The 24643-nt window shown below is 35.0% G+C and overlaps 2 protein-coding genes across 2 annotated transcripts in view; both read right to left on the reverse strand.

Annotated features, from left to right (window-relative positions):
* Positions 1-124: 124 nt before the first annotated feature.
* LOC134854846 (melatonin receptor type 1B-A-like) lies at positions 125-17274 on the reverse strand. The gene is made up of 5 exons (XM_063871204.1): positions 17175-17274; positions 15972-16206; positions 14876-15043; positions 1168-1286; positions 125-384 (listed from the first exon to the last, which is right to left on the reverse strand). The coding sequence occupies exons 1-5, from the start codon at positions 17272-17274 to the stop codon at positions 125-127; spliced, it is 882 nt and encodes a 293-aa protein (XP_063727274.1).
* The window catches only part of LOC134854594 (structural maintenance of chromosomes protein 4-like), a 402174-nt gene continuing 394711 nt past the window's right edge, over positions 17181-24643 (reverse strand). Inside the window, exon 10 of the mRNA XM_063870921.1 lies at positions 17181-17292. Coding sequence (XP_063726991.1) covers positions 17280-17292 — 13 coding nt within the window. The 3' untranslated portion in view covers positions 17181-17279. The remainder of the gene's footprint in view (positions 17293-24643) is intronic.

Here is a 24643-nt window from a genome sequence, read left to right on the forward strand (position 1 = left end):
CATAAATTTTCTCGATGCAATAATTAGCTGTTGTTTATCTTCTACAAAAACGGCAGCGTGTAAGAGCAACAGAGTTTTTTCAACCTAACAAAATGGTCGATTTTGGGGTTTATAACAGAAGTTTTTATAACAAAAAATAGTCACTAAACTCTGGGAAGTCCCTAAAATCCGGGGAGTCGCTGGGAGTGTCTGGACATATAAGTCTGGGACTTCGACCCGGGGTACCTTCTGGTATGAAGTTGTTATATTGTGGGGTGATGCCCGCCAGCAGTAGTACCACCGCTAGAGGGGACCACGTGACCACGAATGCGGCCAGGAGGGTGAGGAGAGAGAGCAGCAGCTGCCTCTGTTCCCGCCTTCGTTTCTCACTAGTCGCGCCACTCCCTCAAAAGAAGAAAAGGACCAAGTTAACCAAGTTAAAAGGGGGAGGATGTTAACTTGGTTCTAAGTTAGAAATTTTCAGCCGATCAGAATCGAGCATTTACAAATTTCACAGCATTATGACAATAAGAGAAAAATTTTCGAAAGTGAAATTGAAAAGTTGAGGGGGGGGGGCACGGGGGTTTTAATGGAGCAGAGCCAAATTTTCCATATATGAAGTAGTACTAAGAAAAAAATATTCAAAAATAAGCGTAGACAATTCAGGCCAATTCAGTGTTAATTATGGTGAGTATTTTTAATTAACACAAACTAACTTAATTCAATTGTAGTTTAAAAAATAACGTTTGACGTTATCATTTCTCGTTCGCCGTAGTCTTGCATATAATTGCACTCATTTCAAAATTTTGAAAAAGGCTTTACAAACCTAAGATTTTTATTTTTCGATTCTTTCTTTATAGGGGGGGGGGGGGGGATTCGTTACAAGGTACCATAGGTGGAGGGGGGAATAGTTAACAAGATCCATTCTCTGTCTTCAAATTGGGATTATCTTTAAGTTTACATAAGTATGATAATAGTCTGTGGCTGTTTTAGAATCTGGCGAGACCTAGAGAACCAATCAGTTTTCGAACTCTCTTTTGTCAGCGGTTAGAAAAGTTTTGCTGAAGCATAATAACACTGGATTGATCCACAAATTGTTTTAGATCATCACTGAACCCCAGACAAAGTTACCATAACCAGGATGCATAATAATGGTTAATGATGAATTGAAAGAGATGGTGAACTGACTTTTGGAGGCTAGTCTCCATATATGGTAGTAGCAGTAGGAGATGACAAAGATGGGGAGGGTAAGAGCCACTCCAGTGTATATGATGGTGTTGTACCACCACGAGTTGTCCAGGGTGAAGCTGAAATCACATACAAACACAAATACGCACACACTCAAACACACACACACACACTGTAATGATAACCTTTCTTATCAAACAAGTTTCAAGATTATTTAATTTGAACTTCACATTGGTATGTTACAAATCACTTTTTTCATAATTTGTCAAAGTGCGAGAAAGTTGTTTAGCAACTTGCTCCCGGTCCGCCAGTTGAGCTCAGGTCGAAAGAGTTTTTGAATCGAAAATAAAAAGCGTGCGAGTGCGCTAGCCGGGCGGTCAAAATAGATGAGTAGTCCCATCTTGTCCAGGATGCTCTGCTGTGACGCGTCCCAAAAGCCATTTTCATCGCGACGTCAGATCTTCTAAGATCCAGACTACATCTCTATTTTGTAGCTGTTGTTCTGCGAGGTTCCATTTTGTTCGCTTCAACAGGGTCAATAAAAATTCCTTTTATAATCGCCAGATGTAGTTAAATAATTGTTGCTGTAGAGGTCAAAGGTTCCGTTGGTAGGTTGCTAAAAAGAAGTTAGATTTAAAAATAAGTCGGTGTGAGTAGTTCTTCATTGTCTGTGACACCAGCAACGTTTGTTCATAGGTCTGAGCTTAACATCAATTCTGTTAAATTGAGAATGCTATTAAAAAGTCCAGCGTGATTTTTTTTAGCCACGAATAAATTAGATAATGCGCGTGGCGATCTGGATTAATCGCTCCCATGCCCCACCAAAGTGAGGTCCATATAAATAATTGAGTTTTCATTCCAGTTTTTTGACTGCTAGCTTGGTTTTAATTTTGTTGTTATTGAGTCCTTTGAGCCATCTCTTGAGTTCGTTACTAGCCCCTACAAAATTAATTTCATTGTCACTGTACTTTGTTTTAGGTGAACTTCTTCTTGCTGAAAATCGGGCAAATGCCTTAAGAAAAGCATCAGTGTTGAAATCTGGGCAAGACTCTAGATAAGCTGCTCTAGTTGTTAGACGTTTGTTGGTCTGTCTTCTTTCCGTTTTCAATGAAGAATAATTTGACCAAAATCTACTCCTGTACTGATGAAAGTGTAGTAACAATGTTTCTGTCGAAATTGTGAAGATGTTGAAGGTGCCAGTTTTAGCTGAATGTTTTTTGCATCGAACCTTCTGCAAATGAAACACTTGAAACGTACACTGTATAGAGCTAATCGTACACCAACAATAGCGTAGCGTTGTTTTTTGAAAAATTTGACAAATTGTGATGCTTGTTGAGTACAAATTTGGTGTGCGTGTTTAAAATACAACTTTCTGATTGCATTTACGCCACCAATATTATCGGAATTCTTGCATCCTATTTCATAAAATGTGAACTTAAGACGACTTCGAGCTCTTAATACATATTTTTGGTCTAAGTAAGAATTCAGTTGAATCGATTTGTCTTTACAATCAATTTTGGTTTGTGTTTTTCAAATTCTTGAAAGTATAAAGGAAAAATTGAGCCTGACAGACTTTTACTGCGTTGAGGTTGGCTTGTTCAGTATTCGCGTTTTTGGATATTGATTGCATTTTCCATCAATGAAGGATGGTTTTAATCCGTTGTTTTTGGGAATCTTAAAACTTATTTTGGAAATGAAGCTTTTGACTGTAGTTAGAGTAAAAATCAGCTTGTTTCAAGTAGAAAACCGTTCATTGTCAAAAAATGGCTCACTTAGAAGCATTTTTTAATGCTTAGTCTTTCTTCAAAAAGCCATAGCAAGCAGAGTTGCTCCCAGCCAATTATTATCTCGACACAATTATCTAATTTGTTTCAAGAATGCTGGAGCTGTGAGCCACTTCTCATTTATTTTCTTAGTTTCGAAACCGCGAGTACCATGATCTGCAGGATCCAGAGTAGTTGCAATGTGATGCCATTATAATTGTTGATCCATCGTCGAGATTTTATTTAGTTAGTTTGCATCAAATGACTCTTGCTGTTTTATGGACTTTATCCAATCGAGTACCACCTGAATGTCTGTCCAGACAGGTAAAAAAGATGGTCGGTCGAGATAGATGAAGTTATTTGAACGCAAATGACAAAAGGCGTGCTCCAAGTGTTTCTAGTTCAAGTCATTTTCTTAGAATGATTGTCTCGTCTGAGTTATGCATTCTCATATAGCATAACTGTTCAATTAACCGCGGCTAAAAAAATCAGTAAAGCGTCTGTAATTGCGCGTATTTCCAAGTTCCAGTAATTACTATGTTGATTCCGAAACAATGTCCGTGGCTAAGTTATTTTTTCCATCTTAAAAAAATATTAAGGAACTTGTGTAGTTTTCAATTTTAAATCCATGCTATCTGATTATTCCATTTTAAACCTAGCTTCCAAATCTGTTGTTAAAGCTTTTGCTAAAATTCCTAGTATATTGAAAAAAGACGACATCAAACCAATTTTTTGTCGGGTATAATAATCAGCCAGAGGATGAAACTCGTGTATGCATTCAATAAAAACTCATCACTGCCAACTTTCCAGTTTTGTTCAAGAACTCGAGATAAGGTTTATATCTCGTCGTGATCTTCGCAAGAAACTTTTTGCAGGGCGAGCTTGTGATTTGATAAAAGTTTGATGAGTCGAAAACCACCTTGTTTCAACGACTTCCTGGTTTCTGCTGAAATAATTTGGACTTCATCTTACCTCGTCATCCATAACAATTTGATTAAAACTGCATCATGACCCAAGAGAAACGAATCAATGTTGTTCAAAGCGAATTTTTGTAATGAATAAGTAACGCAGAGTCCGGAACAAATGGCACCAAATGTTATCTGCGTATATTTGTCATGAGTGATTTTTCGGTTATAGTTCCAGAGAAAACGCTGGGCTGGTCTATCTTGTTAAGAACACCCCTTTGCATAAAAATCTTCTTAGTATCGACAAGAAGACCGATGCAATGTTTGACAAAAAGCAATAGAATCCCAGTTTGATTTGCAAGTAGATTTGGACTTGTCAGGCTGTTTTTGTTCAATGTTTGCGCTTTAAAAATTTTGCGCTTCAAGAAAAGGCGTTGGCTACTCCTCTAAATTTGTTCGTATATTTGCGTTTTTTACAGGGTGATGCATAAAATACCAAATCTGAGAGGTTTTTTTATTCGTTTTAATTCTACTGGTCGCACATGGTGCTTTCTGAGGTCATTTACGAGGAACGTTTCGTTTAAATTTGTTAGATCATTGACTTTTGGTAAGTGGCGATTGAGTGTTTTTAGCTGCTGAGGGGTTTGTAGTACTTATTTTGCAATCATGTTTCTTATTTCGGATTTGAAACAAATTCACATCCTTCTCTCGTACGTTTAATCGTGTTTTCAAGAATTCGAACTTCCGCTGTTTTTTTTTAGTATATGTTTTTTTTCCTGCTCTTTTCAGTCCTGTTTCTTCAATAATTCGGAATTGCTGAATCAAGTAGTCTAATGGTTCCAAAACAGATTATAAGGTGGAATAAAAATCACAAAGTTTGTCTGCTACCCACTTTGATTATTCGGGTGGGAGCAATGGTTTGGTGAAATTCTCCTGCGATTGCCCAGCTCAATCGAGTTTGTATTCCATGTAGTCCGATGTTCTCTAGTTTCGCAACTCGCATCTCATGGTTAATATTCATGTATCGTGTAGTCAAGTTTACAGTTTCTGATGATGAGATCTCTAAAATCAGCGCAATTTGGTCAAGCATGAAAAAAAATTGGCTGCCGGGGCCAATGAGAGCTTAAATGTCAAACACTTTATCTTTAATCGAAGAGCAGTTGTTCTTTTCCAAACCGATTGTAGGGCAAGTGTTCAAATGTTGCTTTCTCTGAAGCGTTAATTTCTCCATCAGATTGATGATGGTTTTCACCATCCGCTTGTGTATGGTTATGTTAAGTGCTTCTTTGAACCCTATGCGAACGTATCTGCTAGAGTTAGCGGTCGCAAATCCATGTTCTCTCAGTTTTTCCTTGTTACAATTGCTGCAAATTAAGCACTGTTTTAATTGTAAATCATGAAGGATCACGAAGAGAATTATGATGGAAACCTTTTCATTGCTAATTTTGTCTCTATGAAGCGCCATTGCTTCGTCAATGACCAGAACTTCAGCGATTTATCGAAAGCTCATGCTTTTTTAAAATGCTTTTCTCAACTGGTGCCAACTTTTGGTAACAGCGGCAATAAGCCACAAAACAAAAATAGTCCTGCAAACAATCGATGCTTTTTCTAGAATTATATTTGTCGTTATGGTGGTCGGACCCCAATTTAGCGTTTTGTTTTGTGTGAAAAAAAAATTGGCTGCAAATTCTAATTCCTTTACTTGTGACCGAAGATGTTCCCAGAAACAAGCACTCCTCTTGTAACCTTTCTATCACTTTACCTTGTGAGTGTTTTAAGCTTCTTCTTAACATTTGTACTTTGTTGCTTTGAATGTTTTAACGGATCAAGCATTTGGTCCATTTCAGAAGCAAATAATCAGAAGTTTAGCTTTGATTCGTTTGAGCAAAGATTGTAAATCAGCTCAGAAACCCAAATTTTGAACAGATCGCACTAGCGCTTCGCAATGTGGGAATTTTTTGAGTCTTGTTGTAGTTACTGGTTGAAAAATGTTGAATGGTTTTCTCTAAATGCATCTCTATTCTGTTCACTGTTTGTTGAGATTGGGCTTTTGATAGCCTGATCAAGATGATGTTGTGCATGTAGCTTGTTTGTTTGGTATCGGTTACTACGATAATTATCCCTCATCTGGTTGTACGAATAGTTTTGCATTGGTTATATGGGTTGCATTTGGTTTTAGTAGTTAGGTTGAATAAAATACATTGAATAACAATCCCTGAACGCATCTTTTTTCTGATTAATATTTTATCAACAAGGATGTTTAGTTTTCTTAGGAAGTTCTCAATTTACTTGATTGGGAGACCTGATGAGCAGTTAGTGATTACAACATTCGCGCAGCCAAGATTTTTTTCTGGTCTGACATTTTTTTTTAACTACTTCTCCAAATTCCAATTTATTTCTAGGCTTCACGTTTATGCGGGCTCTGAATCAATAATCAGCATCTTTTTCTCTATTTGATGATCAAGCAACTCGTTTTCTATGCGTTTTTTACAGGGTGATGCATAAAAAACCAAATCTGAGAGGTTTTTTTGTTCGTTTTAATTCTACTGGTCGCACATGTTGCTTTCTGAGGTCATTTACGAGGAACGTATTGTTTAAATTTGTTAGATCATTGACTTTTGGTAGTTGGCGATTGAGTGTTGTTAGCTGTTGAGGGGTTTGTAGTACTTATTTTGCAATCGTGTTTCTTATTTCGGAGTTAAAACAGTTTCACATCTTTCTCTCGTACGTTTAATCGTGTTTTCAAGAATTCGAACTGCCGCTGTTTTTTTAGTATATGTTTTATTTCTTGCTCTTTTTAGTCCTGTTTCTTCAATAATTCGGAATTGCTGAATCAAGTAGTCTAATGGTTCCAAAACCGATTGTAAGGTAGAATAAAAATCCCAAAGTTTGTCTGCTGCGCTTTTTGATTATTTGGGTGGGAGCAATGGTTTGGTGAAATTCTCCTGCGATTGCCCAGCTCAATCATGTTTGTATTCCATGTAGTCGGATGTTCTCTAGTTTCGCAACTCGCGGTCGGACCCCTCATGCTTTTTTAAAATGCTTTTCTCAACTGGTGCCAACTTTTAGTAATAGCGGCAATAAGCCACAAAACAAAAATAGTCCTGCAAACAATCGATGCTTTTTCTAGAATTATATTTGTCGTTATGGTGGTCGGACCCCCATTTAGAGTTTTGTTTTGTGTGAAAAAAAAATTGGCTGCAAATTCTAATTCCTTTACTTGTGACCGCAGATGTTCCCAAAAACAAGCGCTCCTCTTGTAACCTTTCTATCACTTTACCTTGTGTGTGTTTCAAGCTTCTTCTTAACATTTGTACTTTGTTGCTTTGAATGTTTTAAGGGATCAAGCATTTGGTCCATTTCAGAAGCAAATAATCAGGAGTTTAGCTTTGATTCGTTTGAGCAAAGATTGTAAATCAGCTCAGAAACCCAAATTTTGAACAGATCGCACTAGCTGTTTCGAAAACGATGCTAATGAAAAAACTGAAAGATTGTTACCAGTTAGGATGGCAAGTTTTTGATTTGCTGATTGTAGGCCTTTACATTACAAAATGGGTCACAAAAAGATTTTGGGGGTCAACAGGCAACTCTACAGAAAGCATGGTTACACGAGTATCCTTTGATGAGTGCCTTTGTTTCCCTGATACGGAGAGTCTTGTAGGTAGGTCATCCGATGCGTGTCTTTTTTAGGATGATTTGTGCAACCGTAGCTTGGAGCATATTTATCAAGTCGTAGTAAGCCATCGCGTCTCCGTCGTAGTAGGGCAATATAATTGGAGCAGATTGAACAAAATTCTTGCAGTCAGTTTTTTTTTAACCGTATAAAAATATTCCATCAGTTTGAGAGCTTCGCAATGTTGGAATTTTTTGAGTCTTGTTGTGGTTACTGGTTGAAAAACTTTGAATGATTTTCTCCAAATGCATCTGTATTCTGTTCACTGTTTGATGAGATTGGGCTTTTGATAGCCTGATCAAGATGATGTTGTGCATGTAGCTTGTTTGTTTGGTATCGGTTACTACGATAATTATCCCTCATCTGGTTGTACGAATAGTTTTGCATTGGTTATATGGGTTGCGTTTGATTTTAGTAGTTAGGTTGAATAAAATACCTTGAATAACCATCCCTGAACGCATCTCTTTACTGATTAATATTTTATCAACAAGGATGTTTAGTTTTTTTAGGAAGTTCTCAATTTACTTGATTGGGAGACCTGATGAGCAGTTAGTGATTACAACATTCGCGCAGCCAAGATTTTTTTCTGGTCTGACATTTCTTTTTAACTACTTCTCCAAATTCCAATTTATTTCTAGGCTTCACGTTTATGCGGGCTCTGAATCAATAATCAGCATCTTTTTCTCTATTTGATGATCAAGCAAGTCGTTTTCTATGCATTTTTTACAGGGTGATGCATAAAAAACCAAATCTGAGAGGTTTTTTTTGTTCGTTTTAATTCTACTGGTTGCACATTTTGCTTTCTGAGGTCATTTACGAGGAACGTTTTGTTTAAATTTGTTAGATCATTGACTTTTGGTAGTTGGCGATTGAGTGTTGTTAGCTGTTGAGGGGTTTGTAGTACTTATTTTGCAATCGTGTTTCTTATTTCGGAGTTAAAACAGTTTCACATCTTTCTCTCGTACGTTTAATCGTGTTTTCAAGAATTCGAACTGCCGCTGTTTTTTTAGTATATGTTTTATTTCTTGCACTTTTTATTCCTGTTTCTTCAATAATTCGGAATTGCTGAATCAAGTAGTCTAATGGTTCCAAAATCGATTGTAAGGTGGAATAAAAATCCCAAAGTCTGTCTGCTGCGCACTTTGATTATTCGGGTGGGAGCAATGGTTTGGTGAAATTCTCCTGCGATTGCCCAGCTCAATCGAGTTTGTATTCCATGTAGTCCGATGTTCTCTAGTTTCGCAACTCGCATCTCATGGTTAATATTCATGTGTCGTGAAGTCAAGTTTGCAGTTTCTGATGATGAGGAGTCTTGTAGGTAGGTCATCCGATGCGTGTCTTTTTTAGGATGATTTGTGCAACCGTAGCCTGGAACATTTTTATCCAGTCGTAGTAAGCCATCGCGTCTCCGTCGTAGTAGGGTAATTTAATTGGAGCTGATTGAACAAAATTCTTGCAGTCAGTTTTTTCTTAACCGGATAAAAATGTTCCATCAGTTTGAGAGCTTCGCAATGTGGGAATTTTTTGAGTCTTGTTGTAGTTACTGGTTGAAAAATGTTGAATGGTTTTCTCTAAATGCATCTCTATTCTGTTCACTGTTTGTTGAGATTGGGCTTTTGATAGCCTGATCAAGATGATGTTGTGCATGTAGCTTGTTTGTTTGGTATCGGTTACTACGATAATTATCCCTCATCTGGTTGTACGAATAGTTTTGCATTGGTTATATGGGTTGCGTTTGGTTTTAGTAGTTAGGTTGAATAAAATACCTTGAATAACCATCCCTGAACGCATCTCTTTTCTGATTAATATTTTATCAACAAGGATGTTTAGTTTTTTTAGGAAGTTCTCAATTTACTTGATTGGGAGACCTGATGAGCAGTTAGTGATTACAACTTTCGCGCAGCCAAGATTTTTTTTCTGGTCTGACATTTATTTTTAACTACTTCTCCAAATTCCAATTTATTTCTAGGCTTCACATTTATGCGGGCTCTGAATCAATAATCAGCATCGTTTTCTCTAATTGATGATCAAGCAACTCGTTTTCAATTGATAGTTTTTCTTAAAACTATTTTTCTGTACACACCAATATGGTGATAACACCTAGCTTTTGTTTTTTTGATTTTCCGAATTTTGTTTTCTTCCCTCATTATGTTCCCCTGATTTCTTATCTCATTGCATTTCATTCCAAGTAACTTTTTGGTATCAGAGATTTTGCAACACTTGGATCAATCATTGGCTTCAAAATCTTTGATTTTCAATCGTACCATGGAATGGCTTTTAAGAAAAAGTTTTTTTGTAAAAACCGGCACAGTGTTAGCTTATTGCTCTCAGGCTTTTTTGATTTTCCAGGGATGGGTTCTACTTGAATCATCTCTAAAGCTTAATACAATCTGATCTGCTTAAGTTCTCTCAAAGTCAATGTTTTAAGTTTTGTAATGTAAACGCTCGTGGACCTCTTAAATAACTAACATGCGCGTGTATTAACAACAAGGATAATTAGCTTGAGTTTTAACTAGGATAACAAGTATAACAGTAGTATTTAGTTCCAGTATTTAGTTCCCGCGGACAAGTTTTTTTTTGTCTGACATTTCTTCTTAAGTACTTCTCTTCTTTCCATGCTATTCTTATGTATCACAGTTTTGCGGGTCCTGGGTGGATGATTAGCTTCAATTTGTTCAGTTGATGAGCTAATTGTTTCGTATTCATTGGATAATTTTTGAGAAACTAGCTTTTCTGCATACACCAACGTGGTGATTACTCATTGCTTTCAGGTTTTTTGATTTTCTGAGGTTGGTCCTCTATTGTCATCATTTTCATCCGATTGCTTAAAATTGTATCCCATTTTCCTGATTATGTATCTCCTTCTTGCGGCCAAACATGAATTTCTAGTCTGAGATTCTCATTTTCTTGTAGTGTTTTTTCGTTCACACCCAAACATCTATTGGCATCGTAACTTTTGCGACACCTGGGTCAATCAGTTGATACAAAATTTTTGGTTGTCAATCATAACATCCGTAAGCATAGACTGGCTTTTAGAAAAAATAAATTTCTAGTAAAAAGCGGCACAGTGACAATTTATTTTTTTCAGGCTTTTTGAAATTCCAGATTGTGTCCCCTTCGATCGATTTTTTTCTCCTGTTATCTATCACACTTTCCTCTGAGTACTGCACGATTCTTTCGTCAGTGTTGAAGATGTCCTCGTATCTCTTACCGTAGCTGTTTTCTTCAAATTTTTGGTTCCTTTTTTTTCGTGGTCGACTTCTCCAGTTACATTAATAATCGCCACTGGCTTTTGCTTTTCCTGAAGTCTTCTACAAAAAACCACCCATTGCCTCAGCAGTTGAAGTTGAAATCTTGAAAAAAAATTATCATCCTCTCTCAGCTCCTCTACACCTGTTCGTGCCTTTGACTTGGATTTTGTCACCTGCTGTCTGCTCAGTTTACGCGGTAAATTTTCCTAATAGTGTGTTCAAGTTTTGCTGGATCCGTTGAGCTAATCTCTGTGACTCTCTCAATCTCGACCTTTGTATTTTCATCCGAGTTGAAACATAACTATATTGCTTTGCAGTAGAATAAACAGGTATAATCATGCCCATTTTTCATGTTCTTGTTATACAGGTACCAAGTAATTTCTGTTGATTTCTCCCATGTTCTCCATTTCTTATAACAATTCAAGAAATTGATATTGATTAAGGATATATTTCGCGATTTCGTCCATTAAACTTTCTGAAAAGCTGTGCCTCTTTTTGTGAAAGTGGCAAGTACTTTGCGCTTGTGGCGTATGTGATTAGGATTTCCGCATCTTCGGTCAGTCTTTGTTTGTTTCCACATTAAAAAAGGCTGTTTTTTAGAATCCAGTTATACCTTTTAATTACTACAATTGAGAGAGCAAAGTACTCGTCTGCAATTTTAATTTTGCACCCAAAAATCAAGTTCATTATTTTTTAGCAAATGTAAATATGTAAGAGAAGACATGAATAAGCATTCTTAACTTCTTTTGGTTGTTTTGAAGGTTTTAGTTTCAATTTCTCTGAAATTTAAACCATTTTTAAAGGTCTTTGGTTACAATTTGATAATTATCGGTACTTGTTTCATACAGCAGGTAGAAATGCTTCTTCAATCATTTCAAAGCATCTTTTTGGTATCAGAGGTTAATCGACACCTATGTCAATCATCAGCTTCAAACTCGTCGATGGTCAATCATACCATCCGTACGCATGGAGTTGTTTCCGGTAAAAAAGTTTTTTTGAAAAACCGGTACAATGATAACTCAAGGCTCTCAAATTTTTGATTTCCCATGGTGTTTCCCCTTCGATCAATGTTTTGTCCTAATTGTGTATCTCATTTTACTCTGATTGCTGCATGACTCTTTCTTCAATACTGAAATACTTTTAAAAAAAAGTCCTAGTATCCTTTGCCCTAGCTGTTCTCATCCATTTTTGGTTGTTAGTTTTTCATGAATAATTTTTAGTTATTTGGAAACAGCTTAAAACAATATTAATTTTATACTTTAATATTTCTCACTGTAAAATAAAAACAACTAGATATTCATGATCAATAACTAAACTTAAGATAAAACTTTAAAGCTGCAACTATTTGTAGTTTCCGCAGAGAATTCGCTCAAATTGAAAATAGTTGTTTTGTTCTCTCCTGTAACCTAGCGATAGACTAGAACTCTAGAATCTATCCGGCCGAAAATAGATAGCGTATCACACAGATCGTGTACCCTTTATTTGAACCTACTCTATGACAAGGCCACTCAAGACCTACACTCCTCTGCGTGGGACCAACTAGTCTCAAGTGGACCTAATACTAACATACTTTTTGAAAAAATCAAACAAAACAAAAAAATTGAAACTAAATTAGCTTTATTCCACGTCAGATCACGTCTGAGCTCAATAAGTCTGATTAAGTCAAACAAATAGTAAAAGATGAAGCCTACAACGACACAAAGAAAACTAAAACCTGCAACGTAAAGCAAAAAGAAATCACGACGAGAAAAGAAGAAACTACTTTGGCGGTAAATCTTCCTAACTTTATATAAACTGCATTAAATAAAACTGTAAACATATTTTAAAAAAACGTAAAATTTAAGTATTTTATCACAAAGTACTATTAAATAATTAGTCACCACATATCGATAAAAAAGTTTTCTACTTCACACCTTAAATCTGCCGTAACTCTGCTAGAGAATTCGAAAAAAAAACATCAATAAATTATTATCATCATTGAACACAAAAAAAACAAAAATAATTTAGTATTAAATTTATTTGATGCTAGTTTGGTGAAGATTTCTAGTTCATCTCAAAGATCATCAATTTTTGTTGTCTCCAAAAAAGTTTGAAATCTTTTAAATCCCTTACCTAAAAAATCATTACTAAAAAAACTAAATGAATTGAATTTAAAATCATTAAGACTTTTCTTGGATCTTTAACCAATTAAATCCCTAATTTTGTTTTTCAATAACAAATTATCAAGGTTTCTCCTTGAATCCTTAAATTTAAATAATTCAACCAAATCATCTATGCTTGTCCTTGAATCATTAATCTCTAAATTTTCAAAAATGTTTTTCTTAATGTGGGATCATCAAGGTTTTCCTTTTATCCGTTTAAATTCAAATTGATTTTCAAATTATCCCTTTTAATTCAATGTCTAATCCACTAAGCCGTCGATTCACTTTCCAACTTTTCTAAGTGACTCAGGACTAACTGACGATTTTTCTTCCAAGAGTTTTTTGCTTAAATTAATTCAGACAGTGAAGAACTTCGGTTGCTGATCCTTCACTTGAACCGTACCTCTTAAACCATTTGAACCCTTCCCGACCCGGGTTTTTAACAATCCATAGAATTAAAAAGTTATAAGATAGTAATTTGGTTACTCATCCTTGAAATCTACCTCTTAAACCACTTGAATCCTACCCCACCCAAGCTTTTAATAGTGAGCTTAAGATAGTAACAAACGATCTAATTGCCTTCTAAATATACCTAAGACTTGTGGGTTGATTTACTTTTCTCCAACCCTAAATCCAATATCGATTCCCATTTAAGTATGATTGAACATAATTAAAAAAGAAAATGCCAAATGCGTTTGAGAGCAAAAAAAATCACTCTACTGAATCGATATATTCTCTCCCAACGCGTCCTGCCAGGATAACATTTACAAAAATAGTAGTAAATGGCATTATAGGAACTAGAACAATTAACACCTTGATTGTGCATCAATCAATCATTCTAATGACAACTTCCAGTTTAGCAAGTATGAAAAAAATAATCGTAACATTTGTCTTACCCAAGATAACCGATACGACTTAGTGACAACACGGCTTCAATTATCACAACAGCAATCAGAAAAAAATTGATTCTATGCGACAAAAAATTTGAATATAACTATATCTTACTAATCGTCATACACCCCGATATTGACCCATCGCATGGGCAAGTACAATTTTGAAATAATTTGAGAACAAATTTATTTCGGAGCGGCAATTGGCAACCGTTCACCAGGTATATTCATTATTAATTTACAGCGTGGAATATTTACCATCGAACTTCAATCACGAAATAAAAATCATCAATAACCGTGCATAGTACCTTTCAAATGGATTAAAATTTAGTAAAAAAAACCAAGTAGAAAAAAAATCAGTATTATTTCAGAACCTGAACACCCCAATCGTTAAATTGAGATTTGCATGTGGCTTGTATTTTTTTAATCATTTTTTTCTTATTTTTAGGAACATTTTCTCATGATTTTTTCATATTTGGGGTATCACCGCCTCTCTTCTATTTATCCCACGCTTATGCCTCCTTTCTTACTTCCTTTCCTTATCATCCCACGCCCCAGTTGTTTTACTCCCCTTACACATAGAAGGTTGTTGAAAGCGCGCTGGATACCATTTTTAAAAACTAAGTAGATGTGAGCAGGTTTAAAACTCCAGTAGGATGTAAAAAATGTAGAAAAATATTCAAGTTTTGTAGAAAATATGAAAACATTTTAGACAGATTATAATCGGTTAAAATTCTTTGAAAGTAAGGGATTATAATCGATTGTGTGATCCCAAAGTGTAATAATGTTCGACTATAGTAGCAAATTACTTGACCACGAAAATCGAGTGTAATTGATTATTATCCATGGAACCTCATTGTGGACGATTGCTTCACTCGCTCTAAATTTGACTAAAACTCAAAAACTTTGAACCAGTTTTTTGCTAATTTTTTTTATTTTTGTTGAAATTATGATTGAAAGGGCTTTATTATGGTATATCAATTGACCCAGACCGATGATTATTTACATTATACGCAAAAACGTTATACGCCGCTAACATCTTCAAAGCACGACCTGGTCAATAGCATACCACTCATTACACGCACCTGCAGTGGAGAAGTGGTGGGTTGAAAGTGTGTCCCCCGTAGCCCACTCCAGGGTAGTTTGCGAGGTCCAGGAGACAGACACAGACCCAGATGACGAGGAGGGAGAGCAGGGTGCCCTTCATTCCGAACAGACGACTGTACCACTCGTTCTTGCAGATGAAGATGAACCTGACAGACCAAAAAGCACAGTTTTTCTAAAGATGCGCGACAATTAAGCTTCTAAAATCATTTGCTGAAAATTCGTTTAGACAAATTGATAAAAATTTGGCTTCGATATTTAAAATTAATTCTTTCTGCTTAACCTGTTTTCAACTTATCACATCTTTTCATATATATTGGCCATGTCGTGAGAATCTCGAAATAGTATTAAAAGGGGACCCTTTAGTTGGTGAGGGGGTCGACTCCCTGAAGGGCGGAGGAGAAAAAATGCGTTCCACGACCCTCCCCCCTAAATCCGCCACTGTGTGAGATAAGTTTGAGGCTCCAATCATAACTTCATCGACTTCTTCACCAACCAAAAGGTTCTCTTGAGTAATTATGCACATCCATTTTCAGCTAACCGTTCCTAAAAGTTTCTGAAGGCACCTTCGGCGCCAATTTTTGCAGAAGAACTTGCAGAAAAAAGTGTCTATAATCGTCCCCTTTGGGGCGTGTTTTTTATAAACTTGCCTGCCTGCGGCGCAGAAATTTCTCTCAAAAAATATTATCTTCAAAATAAATTTGGAGAGATTGGAAAATCAATTTTGTCGACTCAAAATAAGGGGGTCGACAATAATTTCAAGGTTTTTTAAAATCAATTTCAAAAATTGAATGTAAAGACGGGATTTATCCACGGGGGAAAACACCAACAAACGAGCAGCTCAGCTCCGATCAAAGAACCGCGTTTGTGCCCTTTTTATGACTTAAATTCTTTTTTCTTGTTTTTTTTCGGAGCTGGTTAACGTTGAGCCTTACCCTCAAGCCTCGAGCAATTTAAATATTTTCTTCATGGGCAGTTAGTGTTTAGCCGACCTTTCTTGACAACCCTAAGAAAAAGTTCATTGTTCTTGATCTAAATCTATCGTGGGCAAAAGAGTGGTTCACCATTCGGTCTCACCTGTTGATGGCGACAAACATCATAGTCCATAGACTTCCGAAACAAGCCACCATACAAATTATTCCAGACACCTCACACAACACTGGATTATCCCTCATCACTGAGTCCCCCCACACCACCCCCGTAAGGGCAATGCAGTTCATGAACATGACCCCAAGGTCAAACAGGGCCAGGTTGGCCAGGAATAGGTGGGCCAGTTGTCGCAGATGACTCATGAAAACCAGTGAAGCCAACACTGAAACGAAACCAAACTTTTGCAATGATAAAAATTTATCAAAAAGTTCACAAAAACCGTTAAATTTTACAATTGTCATGGTGTTCAAAAAGCCAAAAAAAAACAAGCATCTTTATAGGCATTTTTTTCTTTTCAGAAAAGCAGTTAAGATTACCTTCCAACCAGGGGTGGATCTAGGATTATCTCGAGTAGGAGGGACGGATTTTCAAAAAAAATTAGGTCGGCTTTATTTTTGGTCGACCAAAATGATTTTCTGAGCTCTCCCAAACCACAATAAAGACCCCATTTTGACCAAACTTTCGGCGCGGCAGGCAATTTTTTAAAGAAACAGGGCAAAAAATGCGTTTTAGGCACTTTTTGAAAAACTTTGACTAAAAATTCCGGGTTTTTCAACGCGCGCTCCCCCCTCAAAATCGTTCCTTAAGTTGGATAGACTCTCGGGAAATTGTGATCTTTGTTTTGCCAACTCTTACGCACAAGTTGTCAATAATTAGTTACTTGTAACTAGAGTCCAATTATTGTTCCGACTTTTCAAGAATTTATGGTTTTTGTTATCAATTCAGTCATCATTTCAAAACGCACCATAAAAAATGGGCGGAACTCAGGGGCGGACTTTGGGGAGGGGTGGGGGACTCATACTAATTTTGAGGGGGAAACGCACGCCAAAAAACGCGGTTTTTCATTTCGTAATTATCCGAAAACTGCCAAAAAACGGCATTTTTGAACTGTTTTTTCAGCCTGAATTGGAAAACATATTTCTTTCCACCTTTCTTTTTTGTCGTGAAAAATACTTAAAATTTTCACAATTTTCCTAAAAAAAGGTCCTATTTTGTAACAATATTAGAGTCTAATTTCCAAAAAATTGTCAGTTTTTTTTTTCAAAAAAAGTTCCAAGATAGCGACTTTTGGTGAAGCCGGGTACCCTTTTCCAAGGATAAAAAACGCGAAAAGTCGACCCGGCTTGTTACCCAGTAAGTTTCCAGGCACTCCTAACACAGTCATCACCAGCAGCCACACTAGAGTGAAATAGCGCATGAAGATGAGTCTGCCAGTGACCAGGTCCTCCATTGGGTTCACCCATTCTTCCTGAAGACAAAAACTGCCGTTTTTTTACTCGCTATGATTGATCAAATTAGTTTTCAGCTGTAATTTTTGAATGGAACACCGTTTAAGCAAGATAATTTGTTGCAGTATAAAAAAGAACGAATTTTCAAAATTGTTCTTTTTGATTCGGGAGTTTTTTTTTTTAAATTTTTCTTTAGTCTGAACGTATTCTTTTAAAATGATGTCACACTTACCACGAGCTTACCAAATCACACTTACCCATAACCACCACTCCATGAGTTTTAATTGAGGTTGTAAAAATTGTGCGAAAAAAGGAAAAAGTGATTCAGATAATTAGATCAGATAGTTTTGAAAAATTAAAATCAACGTTAAAATCAAACTAAAGTCAACGGAGAAAGTATATAGGAAGTTTCTTCGTTATTCCGACCTTAAAAGGCTAAAAAAACATATTGGCATTCAAATGGTTTTCATCAAACTTCAGCTAATCAAAAAAAATCTCGAATCAGACGATGCACAGTTTGCTAAAAACTGTTTTCATCAAATAACTTACCCAAAACTCATCATTGTTCAATTCTCCATAATCGTCTGAAGAAACATTTATAAGAGAAAAAAGATCCATCAAGATTAATATATTCCAATTTGGTTATCTTGCTTGCACTGATCTACTCCTGCATTCAATTTATTGAGTTTTAATGAACTTGAGGAAATCCTGCCTGGAAATGCTGAGACTTTGAAAATGTTGGAAAAACGAAGTTCATAAAACGATTGATCAATTTTTGCCCAGAGCATAAATAATTAAATGCAGATTTTAAAAATTAGGCAAAAATCTGAGCATCATCGATTCAGAAACATATAGAGGACATAATAAGCTAGAGCCTAGAAAAACAAATAACATTCAGTCATTAGTCATCCATGAGACTCAACCTTCAAAAATTTAATCTCAGAATCAGGATAAGTCTGCAATTTTCTTGAACCCCTAGCTAGAGTAGGGGGGTTTAAAATCATGGAATGTGTTTAAACGATTTTCAAAACCAAATCAAATTAATATTTCCAAATATCATGATTAGCCTGGCAAGTAACTTGGAAAAGATTACACGCTGACGCAAAATCTTGCGCGATCTTGCAATGTAACTTGGCCCCCAAAATTAGTATATATTAGTATACATTTTTGTATACAATTAACTCTTAGAAATTTAAGGTTCGTTTAGCAAAAAATGAATCAATGAAAAGTATCAAAGGGTCAAAGGAATCGATCACTGAGAAAATGCGTCCAAACCCCCTTCCCTTAATTCCTGCTGACTTCTTTTGTATCAACCTAGAAAGAATGTGTTATGATTACCTCAGAAATCGAGGTTATTATAAGCTATACATAGACGTATCGCTCAAGATTAAAAAGTATAGTTTGAATTGAAACAAGTGTTAAGAGTGAAAAGATTTCCCTCCTAATACGTTTGTAGGTAGTTTTGCGGGTTAGGAAGCTATTCACAAATTATCCATTTGCTTAGATGGGTAGGGTTCTCATGCTTGAAGGACCGAATGCTTGAAAAGTTTCAACCAATCAAAATCGCTAAGCGTTCCTATTGGCTAAATGCCTTTCTCGCAAAATCGAAGTCAATATTAACAGAAAATGTTTTAAGTTAGTGGAAAAAAATCAAAAATATTACAAATTGCGGGTTACAACCGCAACACTATTCGGATAAACATCAATATTTGTGATTTCAAGTTCATACGAATTTTTCAGTCTTGACAATTCATCTGCTTATTATCTAGTCGGTCAATATTAACACAAATGGCCTGGATTTATTTTCTTACTTAGAGATTTTCGCGATTTACTTTGAGATTTTGAATACTCAATTCTGATTGGCTGAAAGTAAGCTAAAAAAATTCAAGCATTCGGTCTTTCAAGCATGAGGGACGCCACCTGCGTAAATAATGACAAAAAGCTCTGGACGATGATGATTTTTTTCTGTTTGAGAGATACAAGTTTAAATTCTGACCATACTGGGCGGCAGGATTTTTGTGATGTTTGTTTTAATTAGTTAAAATAATCTCTCAACTTAGTTTTATCTCTTTTAACTTGATAGCTATGAGCATACGTGTATGTAAATAGTTGTAGAAAAGGAACCTTTCATTATTACAACCCCATCATCGAAAAAAAAATTGAAAAAAAAATTGTTGGACGGACCATTTCTTTTGGAAACGCAAACGCCGACTCTCGAGTAAGTAAAATGAACAGAGATCAAAGCTAACAGAAAAACAAACAGATGCATTAGGAAGATAAACCAGACCGCCGATTAGAAACGCATCGATAGAAAATGAAAAACTTTGAGAAAAGCGAACAGCAAAGGCTGACAAAGAATTGCGTTCCAGCCCATCGCTCACTTCTTGAAATGAAGACGAACAAACTTTAACCAAAAGTACTACAGTTTACTAAGCGATCATTGCTTGTTGATTGCTTAGTAATCCAGCCTAAGTTATAAGTCTCACCTAAAATCGTCAAATTTCTTGACAATAGTTATAGTTTAAAAATTTGATTTGAAACGAGTATGACATTAAAAAATGGAAATTAAAAATAAACGATTTAAACGATTAATGAGCAACTGTCTTTAGTACCAATAGGGATTGGGTCAAAAAATAGTTTTTTCACTTAAACTAACACTTCTTTTGCCTGTAGTCCGCGTCTAGATTGGTGATTGATTTGTCCACCTTTGATTGCACCTTAGAGTATTGGGTCATCATTTCATTTAGATCCGTGTTGCTGCTTTCAATTTTCGGTAACTTATCAAAAATCTAAGATCGTATTTTAATTAATTTATAAACAAAAAAAACAAAACAAAAAGAAATGAAAGAACAAAATCAAATTATTCCTGAAATGTTAACTCAACTGAGCGAGTGAAAATTAGAGTGAAACAAAAAATTGACAAAATTTTAGACAGGTTCAATTTCAAGACAAGAATGCTTCAAAGTACTTTTGTCTAATTCTTAACTTCAAAGACTTTGTTTCATCGGATATGTTTCATCTTCCAGGTCTTTGGAAAAATTTCAGTAGTCTCATCTTTGAAATTTCTAATATTAAGAAGCCATTATTCATTCCGTCTCTGATTTTCAGCTGTTCTATTTTTTGGGTCTTTGTTAGGCTCCAAAATACCAGGTGCTTATCGCTTTAATGACTGCTTTTCAAGACAGAACATTTTAAATAGTCAGCCTGCTTGGCGACACATTTTCTTTTTGATATCCAACAAAATAGTCGATTTCAAATAGAATAATTCAAAAGGAAGTCAACCTTGAAAAAAAAAATAATAGTCTTTTATGTCCGTGTAGTATTTGCAATACTACATTTCACCCCTTTTTTAGATAGACAGCTGCTCGATACTTACACTTAGATTGGTATCAAATTATGCTCTTATATCGTGAAATAGGGTTAGGTCAAATATTTGAGAAAGACATGATATTTTAAGATGAAATCAAACTGTCGAAAAAAAAGTGAAATAGTTTGAATCATTCGTTTCCTTTTAAATGGTTTTAGAGCTTTTCCTTCATCCTTCCTGTCATTGATGTCTTAGATTATTTCAAGCAAATGCTACTCGCTGTCTTGATTTTGGTAGTACTCATCATCACCATCGAATCCAGGTTGCAATTGTGTTGCAAATGATAAGTTGGGTTTTGTTCGTCAAAAGTGCAGTGAAACCATACTAACTTCTTCTTGTTCTGATTGTGATTTTGTGTAATTTAACTGAAAGTTTACAGTTCATAACCGGTTTAAACTCTGTTGTCAAGCATCCTGACACAGTTCTATTTTCTGTATATTACAGAAAATGATTATGGGGAAACTTTGTGTCCTACACAAGCTAAGTATGGTTGATTCTTGTTTCTTGCACTTCAAGACTAAGTATTCTTTGTGCTGCACGCTGAAAAGTAGAGAAATAAAATAAACTTCTCAGTTTCATCCTGATTGAAACAAAACTAACATATCATGCAGCCGTAAATTTTTGGTTGGGATTTACTAGATGCAAATATGAACGAATAGAAAATTTTAATAGTTGTATGGCAAGAATTAACAAATATGATTTTTGATATGACAACATTTTTGTCAAAAATAGCAAATTTTGCTTCATTTTTGATAAGAAATAGATTAGATTTGAATTAGGATCAAATCAAATTTAAATGTTGAAGAAAGTAAAGTTAAAGACAATTAAAAAACGGTATCACATTCAATAAGATAAGTGGAATGTTTTATAATCTCTTGCAGCAATCCATGCTCACAGTTTAATTTAAAAAAAGTTCGTCTGAATTTTAGGATGTGAATTTTTACGTAAGCAATCATAGTAGCAATTTTTTTATTGTAAATTTCTCACTACAGCTTTTAACAAACCTGCAAAGAAAGATTTCGAATACAAAGCTTTTAAGAAAATCAAGAAAGACCGTGAAACATTTGAATGCTTCTGGGGAGCGACAAAGAGTTTTTCTAGCACTTGCAACATCAGAGAAGTGAATGAAACAAAGAGACGTTTTCACTCCTAATGCGAAGAACAGAAGCTGGTTACAAAATGCGTTTTTTTTGTACTTCACACTGAGAAATGAAGATGAACGAGTTTTCACACACAAAAACTCCAGGGTCAAAGTTTGATCAGTTTCTTTCAAAAACTTTTGGGAACTTCTCAATACAAATTTTAACAAATCTCCAATCACATTTTTTGAGAGATACAAGCTTCTAAACAAGGCAGAAAAAACACTGTTAGTAGTTTCAACCTCTCTGGGGAGCATTAACAAAAATGGCTAGCACTTGCAACAGCAGAGAAGTGAAATAAGCAGAGAGACGTTTTCACTTCTAATGCAAAAAGCAGACACTGATAAAAAAAATGCGCTCATTCCAGTACTTCACATTGGAAAATTAATATAACAAGTTTTTACTCACGGAAACCCCTAGGGTCAATTTGTAATCAGTCAGCTTGTTCGATGAACTTTGCAAATTTCTCAATAGTTTCTTTAAAAAACTCCACGCAGAGTTTTCGAGAATTACAAGCGTTAAACTCAAAAAAGGGTTGTGCGTTTTTGCTGACACTTGACAAGTGAATGAAACAAAGTTGATCAGAGACTTTTTCAATCGTAATGCGAAGAACAGAGGCTAATTTGAAAAATGACGTTTCTGATGTTGCGAGTGATAGCCAATTCTGATACCGCTACTCAGTACTGTTCCAAAGCCTCACAACACTGGGTAGCGGTATCAGATTTGGCTATCACTCGCATCATCAGAAACGTCATTTTTTAAATTAGCTTCTGTTCTTCGCATTACGATTGAAAAAGTCTCTGATCAACTTTGTTTCATTCACTTCTCATGCAATTCGTTTGGAAAACTGCAAGCGAATTACTTATCCCAGCGTTTAAGAAGAAGTAAGATACAAGAAGATTTTTTGATTGAATTTGTTTATAATAGAAAACCATTGTTCTGTGATGAGTCCTATGCGCATATACACAAATTAAAATTGAGCGTTTAATTTTAAGTTTTCTGATGTGTAAAACCAACTTGAACAAAAATCTGTCTGCTTTCCACAACTTTACACGCGGAAAACGAAATTCAAAATTTGAACACATAAAACGTTTTAGAAATTTTTGTCCTAATTTTGTCGTTTAATCTTATTATCAGAAAAAATGGATTAAAAAGATTATCTGGCGCTTGAAAATTTGATAAATTGTCTTCTTAACAACCCTACCAATATGATGTGAACTAAATTAATATTAGTTGTATTGTAAAAATTGGTTTTTTGATGACCCAAAATATAATATAGCATCTCACTTGTTGAGATTTTTGTTAATGTTAGAAAAAATCCATAAGATATAATTGAAATATGATTTTGTTGTGATAAAATTTTAGCCAAAATTTAATTGGATATCATCGATTATAATCGAATTAAAAAGTTTATATTATGAACTTAAATTAATCATAACAGGTTTAAAAGATCATAATCTCATGATCAATTACAAACAATTTTAACACTTACTTTATGGTAACTTCATTCGAATATGATAGTCAAAAAATCAATAATACACATAGGGGATGGATAGACTGCGCGGCTGATCCGCTAGTTCTAAAGCTTTTGCTGGAATTCTAACTAATTTTTTCTTTTGCTATCAAATCTTAAAAAGGCTTTGTGAGTAAGTTGGATTCTTTTTTTTTGGAAACAGTTTTAAAAACGGCACTTTTTGTGATGTATTATGATGATGCCATGCTTTTTTTCGTCTCGCTGTCCAAAATTTCAGTCAATTAATTTTTTGATTTTTTAAAAAACAATTATTCATTAAATCTCAATTTGAAAGCTTTTTTAAAAAGTAACAAAGTCAACAAATTAGAACGGTCATTTCAGATCAAGAATCGTAACGGTAGTCTTTTCTTCTAATTGAAATGTCAATAATCCAGATCAGTTACTGCAAACGATTAGAACTTTCAACCAAATTGACCAACTTAGAATCTGGAGCGTCGTTTTGTTTGTGGTATAATTTTCATTTATTACACTTGTCAGATCTAGTCTTTTTCCCAAATACTTGAATTTTTTTATCATTGTGCAGGCTTGTGCTATTGTTGATGTTGAATCACATTTTTAAGGTCATACAATAATTGTGCAATTTTACAGCATGTCCAAAAAGTCACGATCATTTCAATTTAAACTAAGGATTCGATAAATTTTCAAAACATCACTTTGGAAAATTAAATACGAATAATTTTTTCCAGCATTCAAGGAGAAATTGGTAATATAAAAAGAATTTTACCGGCCTGCATTATCTACACAAAACCAAAATTTTGTTTAGATGAATGCGATGCGCGTATTCACAAAAAAATAAACAAAACGAGCTGATTTGTTTATGTCTTTATCATCAAAAGCTTCATAAGCCTCAAAAAGAAAGCCTTATGCCTCATCATGATAAAAAAAAGTGATAAGTTAATTTATAGGTCGCTTGAAAATTTAATTCAATGTAAATTTAGCAAACCAACCTATGTGAAAAGTACTGTATTAAATTTTTGTAGCATGGTACAAGGTTGCGTTCAGATAAACGAAAACGTGACAAACGTTCCATTTTTTGGAAATTTCAATATTGACAGAAAAAACCCATCGTATTTAATTTTAAAAATATTTATGGTGCGAAAATTATTGGTTAAAAAATTTGATTTTTATCGGATATAATTGATTACTGTCAATCTAAATAGTCTTTAAGCTAGAAGCAATAAGCAATTATAATTGACATTGAAAGATTTAAAATTCTTGGAAAATAGCACTATTATGATTTTAAAAAAATTGAAAACGAAATTTTGGTAAAAATAATCAGTTTTATTGTCAAAATATCACTGTAAAATTTCGTTACAATCGATTTTCTGATC

The sequence above is a fragment of the Symsagittifera roscoffensis genome, chromosome 9, assembly GCF_963678635.1.
Source record: "Symsagittifera roscoffensis chromosome 9, txSymRosc1.1, whole genome shotgun sequence".
Classification (NCBI taxonomy): domain Eukaryota; kingdom Metazoa; phylum Xenacoelomorpha; order Acoela; family Convolutidae; genus Symsagittifera; species Symsagittifera roscoffensis.

Bases quoted from the DNA above. Each gene is read 5' to 3' on its own strand.
- LOC134854846 (XM_063871204.1), bottom strand. From the start codon at position 17,274: ATGGAGGACCTGGTCACTGGCAGACTCATCTTCATGCGCTATTTCACT. The intron at 1,287-14,875 runs GTGCGTGTAATG...ATGTGATTTCAG, and splicing joins CCACCACTTCTCCACTGCAG to CTTCACCCTGGACAACTCGT. The intron at 385-1,167 runs GTCAGTTCACCA...TCTTCTTTTGAG, and splicing joins ATGGAGACTAGCCTCCAAAA to GGAGTGGCGCGACTAGTGAG.